This window comes from Patagioenas fasciata, chromosome 6 (assembly GCF_037038585.1).
Source record: "Patagioenas fasciata isolate bPatFas1 chromosome 6, bPatFas1.hap1, whole genome shotgun sequence".
Classification (NCBI taxonomy): domain Eukaryota; kingdom Metazoa; phylum Chordata; class Aves; order Columbiformes; family Columbidae; genus Patagioenas; species Patagioenas fasciata.
The window spans coordinates 24,612,182-24,635,981 of NC_092525.1; the positions used below are offsets into that span (position 1 = coordinate 24,612,182).

Genomic DNA, 23,800 nt, shown 5'->3' on the forward strand with positions numbered 1-23,800 from the left:
TTTTTTCTCCTCTTCTACAAACTAGTATCTGTAACATACTTCCACTATTAATAAAACTTTTGTTGCTATGGTTATTCAAACTTTCCTGAGCACTCTAAGGATTTATATCAGATACAGGCTCTTAAGAGTAGCAAATCATGTTAAGATGCTCTCCCAAGAACACCAGTAACCTTTCACTAAAGTATTTAGTGAATGCAGGCTATAAACTTGACACTTCACTGAACTTTCCTATTATGCTTTGAAGGCTGAAAACAAAGAAGTTGATCAAGGTTCCAACAAGCATTCTTTGTTGGGCAGATTTATTTTACTCTAGGAGTAACTGCATTGTCAGAATGATGTGGTTTAGCCACCCTACTTAGACCCACCAATTTTGGAGGGACTTCTTAATATACAATATCCAAAACCAGTCAGACAGTATATGCTTCAGCATCAACTCTAATTCTTCCAGAGATCCCCTTGCCTTCAAGCTATTCAGGTTGATTAAGTCAACACTATTTTCACTGAGTAATGGGATGAAGTGTTTCAGCTTTCTCAAGACAGGACTGAAGAAGGACTTCCAACTCTGGAGTTGACAAAAACATTCTCTGGTGTTCATCAGAAGCCAGAATAGTCCATACAGCTGCCTTACAAATCCAATATTGTTGGATGCTACCACTGACATACAAAAACACGCGTTAATTTACAAAGAGGTTGACCAGTCACTTACTTAGCAAGAGAAATATTCAACATGACTGAGTTTAAGACGAAACATGACGGATTTAGTACCTACCTGGTTAGGCAGGTACCACACAAGGCTTTGGAAAGGCCTAGCATGTAGGATTGTTTCCCTTCAAATCCTGCAGTAAGCCAACTTTTAAGAAAGCTGCAGCATAATCAAATGAAAGGATTTTCAGCCATCAGTAGTCTGAGGGATGTGTATATTTCCTTACACTCACCAGGTCTAATCACAGAAACCACTTAAGACTTAACACAAAACTTTAATCTACTGATACACTGTTGGGATAATGGACTGAAAGAGCTCAGCCCACAATGCAAGATCACATCTGAAGGCTGACAAACATGACATGCACAATAACACATGCCCCATCCTGGACAGGTAAATATTGTTATTCATCACACCAGTAAGTCCTGTATCACTGCCTAAAAAGAAAGGATATTTTTTTTTTTTTTTTCCTGGCAAGTGAGTATAACCTGAAAGCAACAGGTGATTTGGTATTTTGAAGGTTTTGTGCTAATTCTGTTACTTGGTCAGGGAACAAGAGAGAATATCTCAAAGTTCACAACCAGTGCTGCCGGGAGAACTGCTGCTTCTCAGCCAGTCATCTAGAAATAAATACATGCCTGCAGTTTCTCTAGATGCACTACACAAACCACTGTCAATGCTCTTACAGCTCAGGTTCACAGTCTAACTATTATGAATAATGTGTATTTTCCTTAGCGTGTAACAAATGCAAGGTAACACACTTTTACAATTTTCCTTTACAATGACAAATGCAACTATGCTTACAGATTTCATTAGTGGCTGCATGTAAAACACTGACTTCAATTTATCGTTATCTTATCTTGTAAGAAGTTTTGTACAACTGACAAGAACATTTCAAACAGGTCCTTCACTTGCTGATAATCACCCATTTTATGTTCTGCTATGACAAGACTGCCAAAGCCAACAGAAAATGTTAAGCCAAAAATACTTTTACAAATCTTAGGAATAAAAAAAATAAATAACCTAGCTTAGTCACACACGGTTGAAATAAATGCGCACTACCTTGTCACCATTTCCTTAGTATTTTTCTTTTAGTCTCACTTACGTAGCATCCATAACCTCACTGCTCAAAGGTCAGATCCTTGGAACATACACAGCACTATTGCAACTAAAATAAATTTAAAACTTCTTATTTTATCTGTTGTTCATTCACTCTTGGGAGTATACCAACACTGCAGATTTAGCTAAGTCATCAGGGCAAAAAGTCTTGCAAAGATGCCTAGCACTTTTATCTTGGAAACTCAAGAGTAACTCATTGTTAACTAAACAATGGCTTTCAATATTACCCTGTAAGGTATTAAGGTAACACACAGCATAAGTAGTGGGAGGGAAAGAATAACAGCTTCTTACAGGAACTGTTTTGGGAAGCACAGAAAGGATTTATGAACATTATCTTAACATGTAGCTTAAAAATAAGAATTCGACAAACCTCACATTTCAAATATCATTAAAGATTTGTTGAAATTTTCAAAATTAGAGCAAATTTCAGAAAACACTCCAGAAAACACATTCAAAATAGAATTCTGTACAAGTAAGTGAATACAATAAAACATTTTCAATCTCTGAGGTTGTGGTTTTCTGGTGGTGGTTTTTTTTGTGTGCGTGTTTTTTCCCCCTCCTTTTGTACTGTTCTCTCTTTTTGTGTCTTGAGGACAGTTCAGTGAAGTATGCCTACAGGCAAAGTAAGCAAAACAAACATCTTTTACTAGTTTTAAATGTCTTTCAAACAATTAAAGTTCTTTTGCTTGTTTTTTTTCTCTTTCTAGTCTGAGTCTTTTAAGAAGAAACTGGAAGTTTTCTAAATGAATTTACACACACTAACAGTGTTTCAGTAATTCAAATATTACGTATTGTTACAATGGCCCACTACTATCCTTACCTAAACAATCTGCCAATTCATACTTCACGTAGGAGGACACCTAAGGCAGCAGGACACCACTTCAGCTCCATTCCCCAGACGTTCTCCTTGGTCCACAGAAGGCAAGTCAAGCATCTTCCATTACAATGTTGTTATCAACAAGAATCTTTCATGCATGTTTTTTTCTTACCTCCCAAGTCTTCAGAACAATGCTGTTTAATTGACCTTAAATTTAACATACTCTAGAAGGGTACTACCTTATATCCAGAAATATTAACACCCTGAAAGAGTATGCCTTCTTTCTAACCCAAATTTATAGCATATATACTTAAAGTCACAAGGGTGATATCCAATACATATCATCATAATCTTATCCAATAATAAAATACCACAGAAGAAAGTTTGCCAAAATAAAAATGGGAATATTTATTATATTTTCTACTAAAGCAATGCAGATCTTTTGAGATTATACATCGGTCTTTGCAAATGTTTCTACAGCTAAATTCATACTTTTCGATTTTGTAAAAAAATTAGACACATACTTCATAAAAACAAAGACACAGGGTATGTCACTGAACAATTCAATAATACTGTAATTGTTAGTAGAGACGAGCAAAGAAAGCTCATGCTTATACTTAAACTCTGGCATTTGTATCGTTACCATATATTCAAGTGGGACAAAATGGGTACATTTCCCTTGTACATTTTTAGGTCCATTTCCAAAACTTTCAGAAATCAGACAGACTTAAATACTGAATTTGACCAAGAGAACCTAAACATTATTTAGCAGTACTACATGCACAAGATGCAGGGGAAGGAAGAAAATTAGACCCGTGCATACAGTACAAGACAAACTGTTACAATTGTCAAACGTGCGCTGGACAAAATTTAAAGTTTATGAAAAGTTTTATTTGTTGTCATGAAAATAGTTTCAGAAGCACATAATTGTATGTATTTTTCAAACTCATCTTCACTTGGCCTCCTGAACTTTCTTGGCATTCTGTTTTTCTTTTGCCTAAAAAACAAAAGGGAGATGGTGTTAAGCTCTGATAAGACAAAGGTCTTCTTTTTGGAGCTCTGAATGTCTACTTACTATGATTTTGAACATTTAATAAAAAATACTGTAGAATGAGAGAAAAAAAAAAAAGTAGACCCTTCAGAAGTCTCTACTACTATTTTACTAGGTTCCTATATAAAGCCTTTCAAGAATACCAATAGGTTCAAATGTATAATACAAAAAAAACAATAAGATTAGGTAACTTCCATAGGGAAAAGGAGAGGGGAAAAAAACACACTATTTTTAAAACATAGTTTAACCTTCACTTTTCATACCTCCATAATAATTTCATTTAATATAGAAATAACTCTTCCTAGTGAAAACATTTCATGACACAAGAAAACATGGCGTTTAGATATACCGATTATCACAAATTAAAAGCTCTGAAGCAACCAAGATCTTCGTTTTTTTTTTATATCTTTCAAAGGAGCAGAGTGGAAAAAACTCAAAAGAGTTCCTACCAAGATATTTACAAACAGATCCTCATATACCTTGTACCAATTTCTAGCTTGAATTGGCAGAAAACAGCATTTTCTTCCTTACGAATTCAGTAAAAAAATGTTAGGCAAGAAGAGGGGACAATTCAGATGCAGTGCTAGCCATCTTTCTGCCAAAACATTTGTTCATTCTGAATCCAACCGCTGCTCATTACCATTTATCATTGGACAGGACTGGATCTAATTCAGTGGTTTAGAATTAAGATCTGTTACCACCAGCTGCTCAGGTCCACTGGGAATTTACTTGTAAAAGAAGCTTGACGGTGTTATAAATAACTCCTACTAACACAAAGCTGGATTAAAACTCCACAAGTTACCCAAAGAAGGAAAAGATTAAAAACTGAATGCAAAAGTTACCGTCTTATAAACTCCTGGCCTGCAAACATACTTTCCTAAATAAATTCAGCTAAAGAATATGCTCATTAAATAATATTTAGCTCTTTTTTCATGATAATAATATAGAGATTCTTTTTTTAGTGTGAGTTCAAAATCAGGGATACTGTCTATGGCAGCCTGAGCAGATATGTAAGTCAGCACTGATCCGATTACAATTCAAGTACGTGACTAGCCATACAGTTTAATAACTTTGCCAAAGTGACAGATCCACAACAATAAACAATCCTTAATACAAACCTTAATATTAAATCAACGTTAATAGCTAGACAACTTAAAAAGGGGAGCACAATTAGCCAGTAAATCAGTATAAGAACAGAGAAATTGAACAGAACAAATTTCAAGCTACCTCAGTTATCGGAACCTCTGTACAAAGGTTGCCATCTAGTGTCGACAACTAGATAAGTCAAAACGCTGACTACTCAAGAGTCCAGGTTGGCAAATGGGATCAATCTTGTACATATTTATCTGTGTATGTACACATTTAAATGATCTTCAGTTCAAAAAGGGATACTAACATAGTATAGAGAACGCTACCACAAAGCAACTGGAGCTAGACATCACAATTTTAACAGGACTTTTAATTTCCCATGTAGCATCTTATGCCCTGTAATGTGATAGTTTAGCTGATACCGAATTGCTTCTTCCTATATCACCATTAGAACTTTTTTTAGGTTATTTGCACAATAGTGCAAAGTTAGTTGGTCCCAAAATCTCCAGTCTAGCAATACACCTGAATGTAGCAGTTTAAATAAACTCATGCCATTTATGTTTCCAAGACATTTGACTGCATTTTGAAATTTAAGTAGAGGTATGAAGAATCATAGTAATATACTGTTTCCTAAAAGTCAGCTTGGAAATACTCACTTTTTCTACTAATGGTATTAACTGTTGGTGCTCTGCTAGAGTCTTTAATAATTCCATGATGAAAGGCAGGTAGTTATGTTTTCTTCTAATGTTTTCAATCTAAAATAAATTAAAAGCATTAACAGAATTATTATATGTCTAAAGGGGGATTTTTCCCCTCCCTGTCATGATTGTCCCTCCACCAAGAGCTGTAGTTATTTTTTACAATTCAGGCAGGTAAAAATAAAGTTGAAGCAACAGAATTCTGAGCACACTGTGAGAAAGTGCATATCAGATGAATTTACTGCTTAAGGTACAAATTCTCTTAATGGTGTTTTGTCATAGTAGCCAAAAAACCCCCATGCTTTAACACTGAGAAGTAATACTATCGAAATTACACATTCAAATTAAATTACCCTCAAATTAAATTACAGTTCAACCTATGTATTTTTACAGTCCCTGGTGTAGTTGTGGCCTCAGTCAATACTGAAGACTTAAACCTTTCTGTAATGCAAATAACTACTTGTGTTATACTAAACACTTCTGCATCTTCTACAATGGTTCAGTCCTTCAGAAAGGGAGGTCATTGGGTTTTCAACCAAGAGGAATGACCTCTACAGACCCCAAGCAGATACCCCAACGTAAAAAAAAGTGTGGACTTTTAAGTGGTTTCCACAAATTTGCCCACATACAATGAGGAACTTTAAGGTTTTTTGCCCCCCATTTCATTTGTTTGCTCACTCTCACGCTTGGTAAAGCACATGCTTTTTTTTTTTTTTTTTTTTTTTAATAGTTTCTTAAATTGCAGCCTGATGCTGTGAAGCTTTAGAGACAGAGTAATACTTCACAACTTAAAACATTTACTGTAGAAATATATCTGAAATTATCGTTAGAATTATTGAAGTCTTGGTGTGTACCTTCTAGAAACTAGTGAAAACATTTATTTTATTTCTTTATCCTTTGATATGTACATTTATTTCAAAATTTATTTTTAATCTAACCACCTTCTGTACCCAAAGAAAAACAGGGTAAGGAATTATAAAAAAAAAAAGTTACCCAGCTTTTTTTCCTTCCTCAAAATATTCCTTTAAAAATATTAGGCAATTATAAAAAAAGCTGCAAGTGATAACCTCAGAGAAACTTTCCCATCTCTCATTTTCATTAATAGTACGAGCAGGTAAACTATAACAGAAGAACAACTCAAGTACTCCATGAAAGCACCTGCACTAAAAGCTATGTAAGTAGCTGTATGTCAGATTAGAAGATAAATGTGCAAACACAGAATGGATCTATACACAAAGTTCACAGAATCTGCCAGTTAGCTTTCATTATCAACTGATGCATCAACATTGTTCATTACTAACCACCAGAGCTGGGAGAGCTTATATGAATACTCAGTATAAAAAAAAAAAAAAATTATAACTAACACATCTAAATCCTTCTAGTAAAAACAAACAAAAAATCCTACTTAGTAATAGACCACTTTTATGTGTAGTAGTGTAATGAGCAACTCCAGCAAGAAAAGGCTGGTCAGTCTTCTGAGGCACACGGAGCGAGTTCTTTGTTCAAATTCTAGAACTCACTGTGCCTAAAGAAAATATTTTATTGTGAGAAACAAGGAAGCGGTAAAACAAAGGGAGCTACAGAGACAAACTGACTTGTAAGTCTTATCCTAAAAGGAAGTAACCTGATAACTAACCTGCACATTCAGGAATGCAACATGTATTTACATAACATTGTCTTCCTAGTACCCATCCAATTCCTTCAGATTAATTGCAACAGCCTCCCATAGATATAAAAGCTGGCTTTTTCTTAACAACTTTTCCAACAGTTTCATCAAAAGAGCAAAGGCTACGTACCTTATATCTTTTTAATTTTTGGTTCTCTTCTTCAATTAACATCTGGTACTTTGCAACTTCTGATTGTATAGAACTTAACATATTACTACTTTGATCTGTATCCATAGGCTCCTCCTTCCACACAAAAGAAAAAGTTAAATGGATGACATTACTGCATTTTTATTTTCTTTAATTGAAGTAAGTCTTAAGAGTTATATCTACCACAGATAGATTCAGTTTTACTTATAGTTACAGGAACATTCAAGAAATTTTTGCAGTTAATCATAAGCAGATTAGCTCAGGTACCAGGAAAAGTTCTGCTACTACAGCAAATGAGTCAAGACAGCCATGATGACACGGTCATGCTGTACCAAGCACTCAAACTAGCTCACTCAGATCTAAACAGACAGATACATCATAATCCTTCCCTGCTTTTTGTTTAGTGATGCTCCACTTGGAGCAAGGAAAGAAAGTGAATAATAAAACAAAGAAAGAGAACTATTATCAGAGAACTACCCCAGCAACTTAAATACCGTGGCCTACCTCTGCAAGTTGCTGCTGTAGTTCTGCAATCCTCTGCTCATATATCATCTTTCTGTCAGATACAATAGCCATCAAGTTAAACCTTATCTCACCTTCACTGTATCTAAATGAGAAACAAACAAAAAAAAATCACTTTCAAAATTAATCACTGACATGACAACTCAAAAAACTTTCTCCACAATTTCAACACAATGGAATTAATCTTGTGGGGAAAAAAAAAAACAACACACCTATACGGATCTATTAATTTAAAGTTGTGCTCCAGATTCAATCTTGCCGCAAAATAAAAATCAGACCTCAGATGAGCACTATCCAATATATAACTCCTAATAAGTTTCTATCCCAAAATATTACTATTCCCATCTATGGTCACAATAAATAAATTAAAAAAAAATATTGAAACTGTCTAAAAACCAAACCAAAACGTAATATAGTTGACAACAAAACTTGCGCAAGACTGTTGCACACAATAGTTTCTACTTTCTCATTACTGTTGCTTTTCAGAAAAAGTTGGAGACGTCATACAATGTGAAAAAGAATATTCACCAATTAGACTAGAAGGCATTTCAGAGTTTAAATTCTCCAAATGCAATTTGGTGGCAATTTTTTGCTTACCAAAAGCAAAAAAAAAAGGTCTTCAAGTAAAGGACTTTGAAAATTATTTTCTAGAAATGGCATAACATCAACTTGTAACACATTTGGGGCTGCAGTTTGGGGTCAGAGCTACAAAGTAGGAAAACTTCTATAGCATGTTTTTCTAGCTTAAATTTCTAAACTAAGCCACATACCTAAGGAAAACCTGCTGTCTCTAAATACCAGCTGTATAAATATAGTTATTATCTGGTATTTGTAATTATACGCGTACACCCAAACTTTCTCTATGCTAACAGCACTCTTAGTTTTCACTCGCAAAGACACAGAGTTGTCTACCAGAATTCATCATCTCGCTCTTCCTTTTTCAGAGTATTAATAGGATCTCTCTTCACTACACGAATACCTGCTTTGATTAAACATACAGGAACACAGCACATTTGAGACTTATCTATCATCACATTTGGCTCATCTTGGGCAATAGGTTCTTAAGTCACTCAGTGTTATGCACATAAAAAATTATGCGTAAGAGTAATTTCTTAGAAATTCAGTTGAAAGCCTTTAATTGAAGTAACTTAAAAATAAGGAATTCTAAAACATATATAAGTGCTATGTTTTAAAAGCATCATTATGACCATTTACTTTTGTATACGTTTCTCTATGACAGGCCGTACAGCACTTATCCAGTCATCTTGATTGCATGCACCTAGAAAATAAACACAAAGAAAAAAAATATTTTTTGCAAAATCTATTGCAAATTCAAGACTTGCGTAATTCAGGCTTATGCAGCAACTTCAGAGTATGTAACAAGTTTTTCCTTGGGAACTCCAGTCTCAAATTACTCAGGTGATTTTTTTAAGAGGTGCAAGACACTTTTTCTAATAACAATATTCTGATAATGTACTGGGCCAAAGCAATGGAGGAAAACTCATTTTTAAGGGCATAAGCATCTAACTTTTTTATATAGCAAGAAACAACGGGGGTGAAAAGTATGCTATGTAAGACTTCTATGACAAAAGAAACTAGTTGATATGACAACATAAAAGTAGGTAGCAAAAGAAAAACTTTGGATAATTACAGCTGTTCCATAAAAAATATTAAAGGGCATATGATAGAAAACTTTAAGATAAATGACAGAATAACTAGAGGTCATTACACAAGTTGATAATGTCATCTTAACAATTTCAAGACCTTAAAGCAAATGGAGAGACTCATGATCTTGTGACCATAAAAGTAATGTTACTGGTAGGTCTGCTGACTGTACAATCTCTCTAACCAGATTAAAGGTGCGATTTAGCAGCAAGTCATTACTCAGCCTAAAAATAAATATGACTGTCAAGAAAACTGGAAAAACACTCTGGAAATGGAGTTTGGAGCATATTGAGATGATACCAGACTCCAAAGAGAGTGCAGACACGTTAAAGGCTCTGTAGAGCTTTTCCAGACATAAGATGGCACACATACCACCAGTTAAGAAATATGACAAGACACAAAGCAGGAACAAATTCTACAGAGAAGAAAACTATGCTGAAAGTAGATATTATCTTTTAAGCCACTAGAAGAATATTTGCCATCTAAGAAGAACGAGGCCAGTGTGTAAACACCAGACACATAATGTATAAAATGCGTATGAAGTCAGCTGTATACATGTTCCCACAGAAGAAAGAAATGATAAAATAAATTGATAGTTTGTAATCAAGCTGGGAAACAAAACAGCTTTGAAAACATGACACAGGAATTCCCTTGAGTGAAAACACCACAAAAACGAAGACATGGGGGCAAATATTAGCAAAAGGAATTGCGCACAAGAATTGTAAGGAAAGCCTAAAAGATTACACAGTTTTACCAGTTTTCACCAGGTTTTGTTAGAGACAGGTCAAAACACCACCATATTTCCTCAGGTAAGGAGAGCACATATCCACAAGAAGTGGGTTATGTGAACTTCTCTCTTGCAACAAAACTACTAAGGTATTAGAAGCCCACTGGATTGCACAACCTGTTCATTTGATTACTGAATGGAGAAATAATCAGAAACGCAGAGAAGCAGGAAGAAAACTTCCTTTTCAGACCAACAAAACTAAAATAATATAAATGACTGCAAAGAAGCACGAGCTTGAATAGCACGTTAAGAGAATGTTAAAGATATGCCTTATTTTCATAAATGACTTGGTTTGATCATATAGTATACAACTGATCTGTTGTAACAAGCTACTGTTAAAATGAAGGATGTTCAGAAAAAATATAAAATATTACCTAAATCAATTGGCCCTTCCCTTAAGCCATCTAGTTCATATAGCCGTCCATTAACAGGAACATAGCTTACAAAGTGAAATGCATCTTCTTCTTTTACTGAAGACTTTGCATCAAATTCAAACATTTGTTGTCTGCAATTAAAAAAAAAAAATCTGAGATGAAAAAGAATTTGCTCAAATTTTGCCCAGATTTAAAACACGCGTTACCTGGCAAAACTGTTGTGAACTTGCCGAATCACTTCTGAATTACTTAGTGCCAAACCTTTCATCTGAAAGCAATTAACAAAATTAAGTTGTAAGCCAACATAGATATAACACTATGGTACTTAAAATACAGAAAAGAGTAGGCACTTACCGCAGCATCAAAACTTTGTGAAAATTCTTTAAATTCTGACAAAGTCTCTCCCAGATGGATATCTTGATGAGAGCAATTTAATAGCACACTTACTATGGCTTGAGTAGCACAAGCATTATTAATTACCTAGAAAAAAGTTTTGAGAATTTGTTCAGTACTGATGACAAAAATTTAATTTAAGCTGGACAACATTTTTCATTACAAGCACATGCTTTCTGTGCCAATTCACATTAGAGCTTCACAGGCAGCAACTCTAGTCTGAGTAGCCACAAAAAAGCCTTTGCTCTAGGAGACTTAATAAAATGAGCTCTGCATGGTTGTCATATACAATTCATTGATAAAACTGTTATTTCACAATTCTACTTCAAAACTGTCACTCTGCCTCACCACCTCCCTAAAATGATTAATAAAGGACAGAGAAGAAATATAGCAACCCTCTGATCTCAGTAAAAAAACAAATAAAGCACTACTCAAAGCAAGCTGCCGAATTACATTATTAAACCTATGGTCTTAAAAAAAAAAAAGTCACCTCCCCCAAAGAGAATGTCCTTTAAATAATCAGAATTCAATAAAGTTCATTATGGAACCTGGAATCTTTATAGAAAGGCCACATTGGACAAAAAAATTAAAATATCCTAGGGATAAACTAAAAAAAATTTAGAAGTGCTACAAGACAAAGATTTTTTAAAAGATGGTTTGTGAACAATAAGCCATATGAAACTTCAGATTTTTCATTTTTTTCTTAATTTACAATCTACCTATCCTTTCCAACCTAACATTTAATTTACTACTCTGCATGACACTGCTCCTAAGTGTTAAATATGCCATTTTTAGAAAATATAAACAAATCCCTTCATATTACATCCATGTCTCTAATGTTGCTTAGTAATACCTAAACTAAATTTCAGTATTTAAAGAAAGACACTACAAGGATTATTAAATATAATCTGAGATTTAATTAAAAGCACAGTAATCAAATGGTGTAAGACTAAAACACAAGGAAGACTTTGTCTCAGCAGTTTTTTCTCAGTGAGCTATAGAGAAGGAAAAATAATGTATTTTCAGTCTATGAGACTATTTTTCAACCAAAACCACTACTTAAACCTTAGGACTGGGAGAGAGGGTGTTGATTTTGTATTAAAAATGAAAATTAGTTCAGGGCTCTGAATGCAAAACCACTTCCAACAAGAAAGGAGAAAATAATTAAAAAAAAAAAAAAGAGAGAGAAAGAACCACCAGTCTGTTTTACAATTAAAGCTAGTCCTTAACAAAGGAAAGCCTACTATGTTAGTACTATAAACTACATCATATATTCATTTTCTATACTTCAGGGTATTCTCAGTTCAGATTATGTCTGTATATTGCAGATGATAAAAAATAATAACGCACATCTTAATTTAAGAAAAATACAATTTAGTTGACTTAAATGGTAATCAATGGTAGTCAACGACACATGCAGAACATATTAGCAGCTGAAACTCAAATTAAACAAATTGCAGGTACACAAGGCTAGAGTTTACACAATTACAAAATAAAGGACATAGAAGGGAAATCCATCAAAAAAACCCACAAGCCACGGACTACTAGAATGACATAATTTGAGAGAATTAATACTATAATATAGAAAAGGAAGAAGAACTAAAGATTCTCTGAGCTATGACAAAAGAATGGTATCAGAGACAGTCGTGACAGTAGTACTAGGATGAAAGCAGAAGATCCCAAGTGGGTCAGAGTGGGCTAATGCGAAGCAATTGTTACAAATATTGTAATTAAGCTGACAGACAAAGTACACTGTGAGATCTGTGGTGACAAACTATTAGAACTGTGCTATTACAGCGAATGGAAGGTCACTACAGCAAACTGCACTTGTTAAATGATAACTAATACAGGACATTAGAGGGAGAGACAGCACCAACTGGTAACTATTTTTACTGAAAAATCAAGATGGAACAATCCGTTCTAGCAGACCACTAACCCAATAATGGCTTCAAAAAAGGAGAGGGAAATTAAGAGACATTTTCTGCCTAAAGGCAAGATCAACACAGAAACAGTGTTGGACCAGCCAGATACAGGAGCTTTAAACAACAGCAAAAATAGCAGGAAAAATTAAACTTGGCAGGGAATTTGTGGTCTCAAATATAATATTTGCCTTTCAGCATCAACATATTTTTGTATTCTAACTACAGTGTGAGTCTGTTTAAATATATAAGAACCAAGCTAAACAATCTTGTCTTACTGCTAGAACACAATACAGAGCAGACGCAGGTCTTACACCAGTAGTGCCCAGCTGTTGAAACGAAAATACATTACAGAATGACAAATACTCTTCAGAAAGTGAGAGGCAGGAGGTGAGGAAAAGGCAGCAAGAACAGCCCTGTAGCTGGCGAATAGAAGCAAGTGCAGATGATATGTGTAAGAATACGGTCTTCCTGGATGACATAACTCCCAAATGGATGGAGGTCCCCAGCTAGTGGTAGTTCATGGGGAAGAGCAAAGATTGAGGAGTGGGTAACAGCAGTATCAAATGCAGATGACTGCAAGATTCATTTGTGACACAGGCACAGCACCCTATCAATGCACCCAGCCAGTCCAGCACTGTTATACACACAGGGCAGTGAGTCCTTCAAGAGAGAAATCGGTCAGAATACCCATCTACCTTAATTTCCAATGTATCTCTTACTTACGGTGCCTCAGTGTTGGTAGAAAACATTTTCTGCATTTAGACAGTATGACATTACATGCAGGTTGTCTCAGAAGGATTTTTTTTTATTTTGACTTGAGGAAACCTAAGAGGATTTTCTGTATTTGTCCAGAAATCCAACATTTGTCTGTATATTTTTGTCCAGGAAGTCCTGGTGAGATATTTGATTGATCAGTATTCAGGACTCCAACTTAAAGCAGATACCATATTTGAAAGATTTTGCTAGCAAAGCTACAAGGTGTATTTTGAAAGAAAACAATAATATATAGATATTCACAGATATATATGCACATTATTGAGATCACCTCAAAAAACCTGAGAATATTGCCATAACATCAAGTGAAGCTTAGCTTAAAACAATGGACCCACTTGAACAGGCTGCTCTGGCACGTTCTCCAGTTAAGATATGCAACTTCAAAACCATGTACCTTTCCCTAAGGACCCAGTGAGTCTGGATCAACTTAAGGCTGAAGCACTTGCAGTTCTTGATTTGCAACCTCCATCTCGTAGATTATGCATTTTGTTGGTCAAAAAGCTGTGGATAACCCTGTGCTGTAATTGGTAGTATAACCAGCAAATTTCTGAGGTTCACCTACCAAGCATCCCGATGTTACAGAACAGTTGCCTTTAAAAGTTCCATGTGGAAAATTCAGCATTAGGATAAAGTTCTGAAACTTATTCTTGTTTGAAAACCCTATCTAATTTTATTTCTTTGGAATAAAGATACAGTCTTCCTATACGTATATTCAATTCCCGAAAACTACTTTCTGACTTTGATTAAACGTGTTGCAGCTTCACTTTACTTCTTATAAGTTATGTGCTCTCTCAAGTTTAGCTTTAACACTGATATCTGGTCTATCTTAACATTACCAAAACTGAAAACATCAAAAATTTTGAGTTTGAAATAAACTGAAGTATTGGAAATGTTAAAAGGATATATATAATACACTTCCATTAGGGGCACAAGGATAACTAAAGACCAATGTTTTGTTATTAACAGTATTATTTAGATCCTCTTTCAGAAGGTATATGTGTTTTATTTCCAATTAATGAAGTTAATGTTATATCACCACAATGCAGCATAAAATAAATACATGGCACAAAACAAAGTCATGATACCAGTACTTCAGTAACAAAACCTGAAGAGATTATTAAAATAATTTAATACATAAGTCTGCAACAATGGCATTCTTTTTTGTCAAGAGACACTTCTGCAGTGATCAGCACAGAATACAGACGTTCCAAACAGTGCTGAAGATAGCTGAATACATTGAGTGGTACAATCCTGTAGCCATTGTGTGTAAAAATAACAGCAAGGGCCTACTTAAGCAACACACAAATCAGGAAATTCAGAGTTAAGGCTGAAATTGTATCCTTAACTCACCTCATTGTGCCTAGGTATCCTAGCTCAAAGGGTATGTAAGATCATCCAGAGTTCTGTGGCCTCAAATAGAGGACCAAATCATACCTAGGCATAACAGGGAGGCCAAATTTAACATAAGTGCACACAGAAGTGACCATTAAAAAAAGAATTCTTTAATATGCATGCGTATTAGACAGAATTTAAAATTCAACCCCCCCAACATACTCATGATTTAACTTTGAACAAGATCTAGTTGTCATTTGGAATTCAGCTACAACATTGCTATGCAAGTGGACACGAGTAAAATGTGAGCTTGTACAAGCTTCTCATCCAAACTGTGTCTCCAAATGCAATTTTGAAGATGCTTTGATAGATACAGTTTGAGAGCTACAGCCTTTTATGCCTAACTAAAGCTTCTCCCCTAATTATGAAATAATTTTTAAGATGAAAAATCTAATTAAAATTGAACACAAATGAAGCCATGCTGTAACAGCATCATTTACTTCCCATATTAAATTGTTGTTACATACTAACAGTTAATTAGCCTTGCTCACACAAGCTTCAGAACAACACTTGAAAACTTAATCTGCAGTAAACTGGATTTTACCATATATCTTTAGACAGTAACATTTAAAAGCGACATTGTATGGGAAAGGACAGAGTCAAAGACTTCTTGAGATTTGTAGGGCTTCAGTGTCATGCTGGTTTTGAAGATACAGATCAAGAGATTGGTAATCTTAAATGTCATTAAAATTTTGCTAACCCAGAAAAGAAATCTATTTGTTCTGGGATTCCAGCCCACAAATGAACATACAGTGATTTTACTAATTACTTTCATAATTAAGATCAACAACAACAAAAGTCTCAACATCTGAAAAAGAGTCCTGAAAGGTAACAAAACTTCATCCTGAAAGCCACCATAAAATTGGACTTAAAACAAGCATAGAGAAAATAAACAAAAAAGGCACAGTAGCCTAGTTGCATGATAGCTGGGAGGAGTTGCTATTTTACAATAGCAATGTTTAACATTAATCCTTGTGTTCCCTTGTGCTCCTTGGTGACCCAGAAGCATCCACAGACTACAGTTTCAAGAAATGCAATAACCTCACCACTACAATGAAGAAACTCCTGTTCTCTCTCACCTTTTACCAGCTTTGACCTGTACAGACTCACTAAACATACATCTCATAATGGAGCAGGAGACCAGCCCAGAAAACATGCATTTATAGAGAACTGCTGGCTGATGAGCTGCACTGGCTCATGGAAGTTCAATACACAACTCAGCCATTGCAAGAAAGGAACAGAACCGAGAAGCCAAAAGCGTTCAGGTGAGGACGACCAAGACATCGTGTTCTCACCATCAGATCAGCCATTTGCTTGAAAAAAACCTACCAGTCCTCAAAACAGAGCTTGTCAAGTTGGATCTCTAGCTAAGGCTAACTTCCTCCAATGTGAAAGTCACAAGAGCTAAACTGGTATAATAAAATCCCCCCCAAATATCAAAACCAGTTTCTCTCATTTATCTGTTAACTTTTTAATTTCTTTGTGACTATTTATTTTAGTAGTTGTCCTGTCACAATACCTCAGTCCAGGCAAAACTGAACCAACATGAAATACAAGCATATACATGTCTTTAACAAATGCTTTGATTATGTTAAGCCACTGCACTAACAGACAATACTAAAACTAGAAAAAAATATTCTAAACTCTTTGCAAACATATATTCCATGCCATCAAGTGGCATAACTAGGTACTACTACTTTAGAATAATGAACACTTCTAGAAACAGCCTTCCATGCCGAAATTAATGAATTATAAAGAGTCACTCCAGCACACCCTCCTTAAAGGTAGCAGCTGAAGGAGGGGGAAGATTAGAAAGTTCTACACCTCCAAGAAGAGGTTTCAGGCTTAAGAAAACACTAAAATAGGAATGCTTCAAAGAAAGCTACAAAATAAAGACTTTGCATTGTCAGCCTTTAATTTTCTGGTGTTATTAGCAAGTCTAACATTATCCAAATATTCTGATGTACATTCTGCAACCCCAACTTAAAGCTCAACAAAGTTCCTCTGAGCTACTTGCTTTTAAACAGAGTCATGCTTCAAAAAGAGAGGGGGGGGTAGGGGGTGGGGAAAGGCAAAAAAAGTGGAGCAAGCAGACAAATGCTATGAAACTTTACAGCATTCAGAAAAAGAGCAATTCTGGAAGAACCTCTTCTACTCACAGGAAAGAAACAAGAAATATGTAAATCTGCCTTCATCTTAACAAACAAAACCTCTCTAGATTCATATAGGAGTAATTTTCTCCTGTCAACTAACTACCCTTTGAGAGTTATGTCAAGGATTTTTCCTGAGGTCCTTTGCATCAAGGCTGTTCTGTAGCCACAGCCTACTGATCATTAACAGTGTGTCGGATTGCTTAGAAATCACAACCTAAACCAGTGCCTATCAGACCTGTAAAGACATTTGGCAATCTACTGCTGATCATGGTATCATAAGAATAGTGGACACTGCTTGGCAGGATTCAAGCGCTGCAGCACGGGAAGAATGAAGAAACCAGTATTAAAAAAAATAAAATAATAAAGTCATCCACAATAGTATGAAAGAGTGATTACAGCAGATTAAAGACTATTATCTGCACAACAGAAGCCCATGTACAGAGTAGCCATGAGAGCTATAGACACACCTAATGTTTCCATTGTTTTCAATACTTCTACACTTTTAACTACAAGTGTGTGGAGACTTGTTTATATCCTGAAATTTACATACAAAACACCTCTGTGTTTGTGGGGAAAAAACAAACAAACAAAAACCAAACAACACAAAAATCACCAAACCCAACAATCAGTCTATGTGTTAGTCTCCATAGAAAACCTAAAAATTTCCCCTTTGATATGAATGCTTTGGAATTAACACACGTAGGGTTACATTTCTTGTTTGGACTGTTACATTTACCACTGTTTGAGAAGCAGATCCTCAAAAAGAGCTAGAAACCTTTATTAAATACTCCTACTTTCATTCTGGTTACTTTCTGGTTACTTTTTTTTTTTTTTTTACAAAATTTCAGTACTACTTGGTAGTTAATAAAACACAGTGGATTACATTAACAAAAACCATTTTCCTGTAATGTCTCATTTAAACTCAACTTTCTGATTTAAACACTTAAAACTTCCACGCTAAATGGTCTGCAAACTCTTCAAGGGAAATATCCCAGAGTTATACTGCCCTAGCTGCAGAGCACTTGAGAAACGTAAGAAATAAAAACTAGATCAAAATAAACATTTCTTCCTAGAATTTGTTGAAAGTGGTTTCAAAAAAATAATTTTCTCATCATGCTGAAAACATTTATCAAGTAATTCTTTATTGCACAGAAGAGTTACAAGAGCTTTAGAAGGGTAAAATATCTGATGATATTTTTGTCTGATTTGCTTTGTTAATAATCTTTTAATACACAGTTCTTAGTCTCACAGAATTTATTAAAGTTATTGCATCTTGTAAAATGTTAACTTTTGAGTACATATTAACAAAAAGCTAGTTTATCTTTTGGTATTAAAAGCTATGTTTCATAACATAACTCAGGAAAAATACTGAACTTGGCTTACCTGTTTAGCAAAAAATATTGTATCCAGTCTGGAATCCTGAACAACAGAACCTGCTGGTTCCTCTCCAGGCTGCCATTTGAAGAGGAAAATCAGCCCATGTACTGGCCTAAAAAATAAAATTGATATGGGGAAAAAAAACTCAACAACAACAACAATCACCTGTATTGATTAAAAACATCAAAGTCAGAAACCTCTGCTATAATTTACCTGTATGCTGGTACTGTAATACTATTAATTATTTCTTTCTAACCATAGGGAACTTCCACTGAAATTTTGAGACGTGGTCTTTTAATTAGACAGAACATAATTCAGGCTTCTTTCCATATATGCTAGATGATCCCAATCTGAATCAGCATTTAATCGGTAACTTTTGTATGTCAGGACCAGTTCTCCTGGTTACTGTAACTATTACAACTGCACGACATTTATTTCAATTCGTTAGCAATAAACAGCTATGCAAACATTTGTCAGTCACATATAAGGGCTGGAACTAAAGTTTTGGTAATCCTTTTAGGCATAAATGAAATATTCAAAAAGGAGATTTTGTCCAACTTCACGCTTTGAGTTCTCTCTTTGAGAAGTAGGAGAAATCCAGTTCTCTCTTCTCCTAAAATTGTGTCTTGCTTTTCAGACTGCATGTCTTGCACAGTGAACAGCTTTTACTGCATATTGCACTGTATTTAGTATTTCCATGAAACAAAAATTTATTAGCAAAGGAAACAATTCTTACAAAATCTACAGGTACAATTAAGCAAAAACTTATTCATCAACTTAAATGTAAGATCACCACAAAGATGCATGAAAGGTAAACAAGCTACTGTACTGCATAAGAAACTTCTCCTAAGCTCCGATCAGAAGTCTGAGATGTCTTTTTAAACAGTGGGTCCACTGAAGGAATTTGAAAAATGCTACGTGTTATTACGTTCTTTAACTCTCAGTGTTTAAGTTAAAATATTGTACATGTGTGTGGAAAGGAAGCTGGCCATCACTCCAGCCTAGAGAGTTCTGACAGCACAAGGAAGCAAACCTGTTACTTTGTGAACAAAACACCTAACCTGATAAAGTATCAACATGACTACACAGTGCAGGCAGCAAATAAACCAAGTTCTCAAGTAACATTTCTGTCATTCAGATCACTTGTGAAATATTGCCAGTCAGACAAAAAATTCTAAAACTACATCTTCTGTACTACTTGCTGCATCTTCTGAAAGATTAATGATACAAGCATAGGATATCTGCACGGGAACAGCATATGGTCTGGTTAGGTGACATCTCTCTTAAAATCTTGTACATGAACACTGACAACAACACATCATGGACAAAATCATAAAAGAATTAGTATTGCCTAATGAGGGCAGAATTGTTCCATGTAACAGCCATTGCAAGTTATAACGAGTATTTGACTTCACACACATATGGAAATGGTTCTGCATGAAAAACAAGTTACAAAAATACGTAAGTACAGCATATTAATTTAAGGCAACAGAGGTAATATCATGTTACATGAGGAAAAAGGAGGACAAAACACGGAACACAAGTTTGTCAAATAATTTGCCAAAGGATATAATCCAAGCAAGCCAATGACAAAATAACTAAAAATCTATTTTCACATTCTAGCTGCTATTAGCATCTTCTTCAAAAAACCATAAAAGCTAGATTAAGTACCTAGGCATAAATAACAAGTAATTTAATTGCCAGACATTCAATTACATCAAGATCCTAATGAACTTCTGTGGAAACTGAAGGAAAAATACAAACAAAAACAAAGCCACAAAAAAACACCTAAGTTTAGTATCCATTCTTTCAGAGACTTCAAAGGCAAATAAAATCCATGCAGATTAGAAAAGGGCCTTACTTCAATTTTTCAAAATTCTCCGGTTCCAAGCTCCATATTTCTTCAACTTGTGCTCCTCTACAACCTGAAATAAGAAAAGATACAGGTCTCGTCAACTACCCCATTTACATGCGATGCAGCCAGGAAAGACAAACACACGGAAGAAGTGTGGTTAGCATCCGCAACTTGTATGTTCAGGTTATGGAAAAGTACATTGACAGGCTTTAATGCGTCTTTAAAAAAAACAAACCAACCAAACCAGACAGTTCAAGAGGAATTATTTCAGGAATTTCTACTGTGTATGGTGGTGATGTCTTTATAACAGAGCTGCATTTAAAATAGAAGTGGAGGACATTATGATATCTCGAGTCACCTCATGTGCTTTGCTCAACTGATAATAATACTGTTTTTAAACACACAGTCAGCTAGTCCAAAGCAGAACTTAAAATAGGTATCTCCAGAGAAAGACCCATAGTAGTAGACTGAAAATGCTTTAAAAATTACACTCAAGCAAGACGTGTGCATAAGACAGATCCCCAAAAGTTCAAATACTTAGTATATGGAAGATTCATCTCATTAAATACAAATACAAAAGGAGAAGCATGCCTGGACTTCACTTGTGAAAAAAAGCTGTGATGGAAATTATAAATCAATGTAACCTTGCTTCATATTGCTTCTTTGGCCAAAATCCTGTGTAGGCTTATCTGCTGTTAGACCCTACAATAGAGTAGTGACGTGGGTTGCAAACTGGCTTAAAGAGAGAAGCCAGAGAGTGGTGGTCAATGGTGCGGAGTCCAGTTGGAGGCCAGTATCTAGTGGAGTGCCTCAGGGGTCAGTACTGGAGCCAATATTATTCAATATATTCATTAATGATTTAGACGAGGGAATTGAGTGTACTATTGGCAAGTTTGCTGATGACACTAAGCTGGGAGGAGTGGCTGACACGCCAGAAGGCTGTGCTGCCATCCAGCGGGACCTGGACAGGCTGGAGAGTTGGGCGGGGGATAACCTGATGGAATTTAACAAGGGAAAGTGTAGAGTCCTGCATCTGGGCAGGAACAATCCCAAGTTCCAGTATAGGTTGGGGCATGACCTATTAGAGAGCAGTGTAGGGGAAAGGGACCTGGGGGTCCTGGTGGACAGCAGGATGACCATGAGCCAGCACTGTGCCCTTGTGGCCAGGAAGGCTAATGGCATCCTTGGGTGTATTACAAGGGGGGTGGTCAGTAGATCGAGAGAGGTCCTCCTTCCCCTCTACTCCGCCCTGGTGAGACCCCATCTGGAATATTGTGTCCAGTTCTGGGCCCCTCAGTTCAAGAAGGACAGGGAACTGCTGGAGAGGGTCCAGCGTAGGGCAACAAAGATGATTAAGGGAGTGGAGCATCTCCCTTATGAAGAAAGGCTGAGGGAGCTGGGGCTCTTTAGTTTGGAGAAGAAGAGACTGAGGGGTGACCTTATTAATGTTTATAAATATATAAAGGGTGAGTGCCACGAGGACGGAGTCAGGCTCTTCTCAGTGGCAAACAATGATAGGACAAGGGGCAATGGGATCAAGCTGGAACACAAGAGGTTCCACTTAAATTTGAGAAAGAACTTCTTCTCAGTGAGGGTAACAGAGCACTGGAACAGGCTACCCAGGGAGGTTGTGGAGTCTCCTTCCCTGGAGACATTCAAAGCCCGCCTGGACACATTCCTGTGCAACCTCACCTAGGCGTTCCTGCTCCAGCAGGGGGATTGGACTAGATGATCTTTTGAGGTCCCTTCCAATCCCAAACATACTGTGATATCGTGATACTGTGATATTAAAAGCAATTCAACATAAAATTTAATACAGGGTGTTTCAAAAAGATGGACACAATTTCAAAGTGCAATATTTCACAATGGCAACATGTTACAGTTACATAAAAAATTATGAACAGTTTAATGAGTTATCAAGTTTTAGCAACCTTTTAATAAGTGCTCTATGTTCCCTTCACCTGCAGTACAGGACAACATCGACGTGATAGTTGAATTTCTGAGAACACAATAATTTCAAATTGCGTCCATTTTTCTGAAACACCCATTGTCCTATAACCCAAAGCGGTCCTTTGCAGACTGCCCACCCTCCTGCCGAGCACCACAGCTCAGCTCAGTCACAGCCAGTTCCTTCTCCTCCTCTCCTGGAGTCTCTGCAATTGACTCAGCTGGCACACGATCCAAGCGCGCTCCCAGCCCACTGCAAACGCAGATGTTCTCCCCTGCCCCGTACGTGCTTATCCCGCTCTCTGGCAGAGGCCGACATGTGTCCTGGGCCACAGGAGGGGTCCCGCTACACAGCCCGCCGGACACTCTCGGCCCTGGGAGCGGCAGGCCCGCGCCACGGCGGGCAGCCCGCGGGGAGCTCGGGGCCGTCTCGCTCTCCCCAGCCGGGAGGCGGCCGCTGCCAGCAGTGCCCGGAGCCGGCTGCGGGGCTGCCCGGCGTTGCACAGCGCGGAGCATCGGGAGCTGAGAGCACGGCCCGAGGCCGGGACAGCCGCACAGAAGTCACGGGAGACACGGTCACTCCCACCCGCGCCCCCAACAGCCACACTGCCGCTTCCACGGGAGCTCGTTCTGCGCCGCTCTCGCCCGCTGCGGGTGCGCTCCCTTCATCGGCGCGGGCTGGCGGGGCTCGCCGGGCCCCGGCCTGGGTCTCCCATCAGTCGCGCCCCGCGTCCCCTTGCCCGGCCGGGCCGCAGCCATGCCGCAGTCGCGCTCAACCTTCCGGGGCTCCGCACCCTTCAGCTAAGCTCCGGGCAGCGCCCCACTGGACGCGATGGGAGGGTCGGCCTGGCACCCGCATGGGACCAACCGCAGTCCCGCCGCAGCCGCCAGCGGGGCCGCGGCCTCAGAGCCGCCCTGCCAGCCCAGCGGCGTGACCGCAGCGCCCGCTCCCACGTCCCCCTCACCGAAGCCCTTGATGAGCTCCGTAAAGACGCCCGGGTCGCTCTCCATGAGGCACCACTCGCCGGCGCTGCTCCCCCCCGACATGGCGACGGCCCGCGCGCTCCCTCAGGCTGGGACCGCCGCCGGCCAGCTGAGCTGCGAGGCCCACGCACGCCGCTCCCTTCCCGGCAGGCCCCGCGGCCCACGCCGCGCCTGTCATCTCTATGGTGAGGCGGGGCGGGAGCAGGAAGCGGCGGCAGGGACTAGATCCGGGGCAGCCGTTGCTGCCGCCGGCGGCACCGCCGCGGCCGCGGAGGGGCCGTGCCTCCGCCTCGCGGCTCCGCTCCTGTGGTGGCTGAGGGGCGGCGGACGGAGGAAACCTCCTGTCCCGCGGCAGGAAGCTGCC

The 23,800-nt window shown here is 37.7% G+C and overlaps 1 protein-coding gene across 1 annotated transcript; it reads right to left on the reverse strand.

Moving 5' to 3' along the window:
* Nucleotides 1–3,022: 3,022 nt before the first annotated feature.
* Nucleotides 3,023–23,635, reverse strand: UCHL5 (ubiquitin C-terminal hydrolase L5). Its single transcript, XM_065842067.2, has 11 exons — nt 23,418–23,635; nt 20,512–20,575; nt 18,657–18,762; nt 10,994–11,119; nt 10,846–10,907; nt 10,640–10,770; nt 9,029–9,092; nt 7,796–7,898; nt 7,274–7,387; nt 5,436–5,534; nt 3,023–3,636 (listed from the first exon to the last, which is right to left on the reverse strand). Exons 1-11 carry the CDS (start codon nt 23,497–23,499, stop codon nt 3,592–3,594), a joined length of 996 nt encoding a protein of 331 aa, XP_065698139.1. The 5' UTR covers nt 23,500–23,635; the 3' UTR covers nt 3,023–3,591.
* Between the last annotated feature and the right edge of the window lie 165 nt (nt 23,636–23,800).

What these genes read in the sequence shown, in the direction of transcription:
- UCHL5 (XM_065842067.2), bottom strand. Translation starts at nt 23,499, where the DNA reads ATGTCGGGGGGGAGCAGCGCCGGCGAGTGGTGCCTCATGGAGAGCGAC. An exon ending in GGAGCTCATCAAGGGCTTCG is followed by an intron (nt 20,576 to 23,417) that starts GTGAGGGGGACG and finishes TTCTTATTTCAG; the next exon opens with GTTGTAGAGGAGCACAAGTT. An exon ending in GGAAGGGCCAATTGATTTAG is followed by an intron (nt 9,093 to 10,639) that starts GTAATATTTTAT and finishes TTTATTTTCTAG; the next exon opens with GTGCATGCAATCAAGATGAC.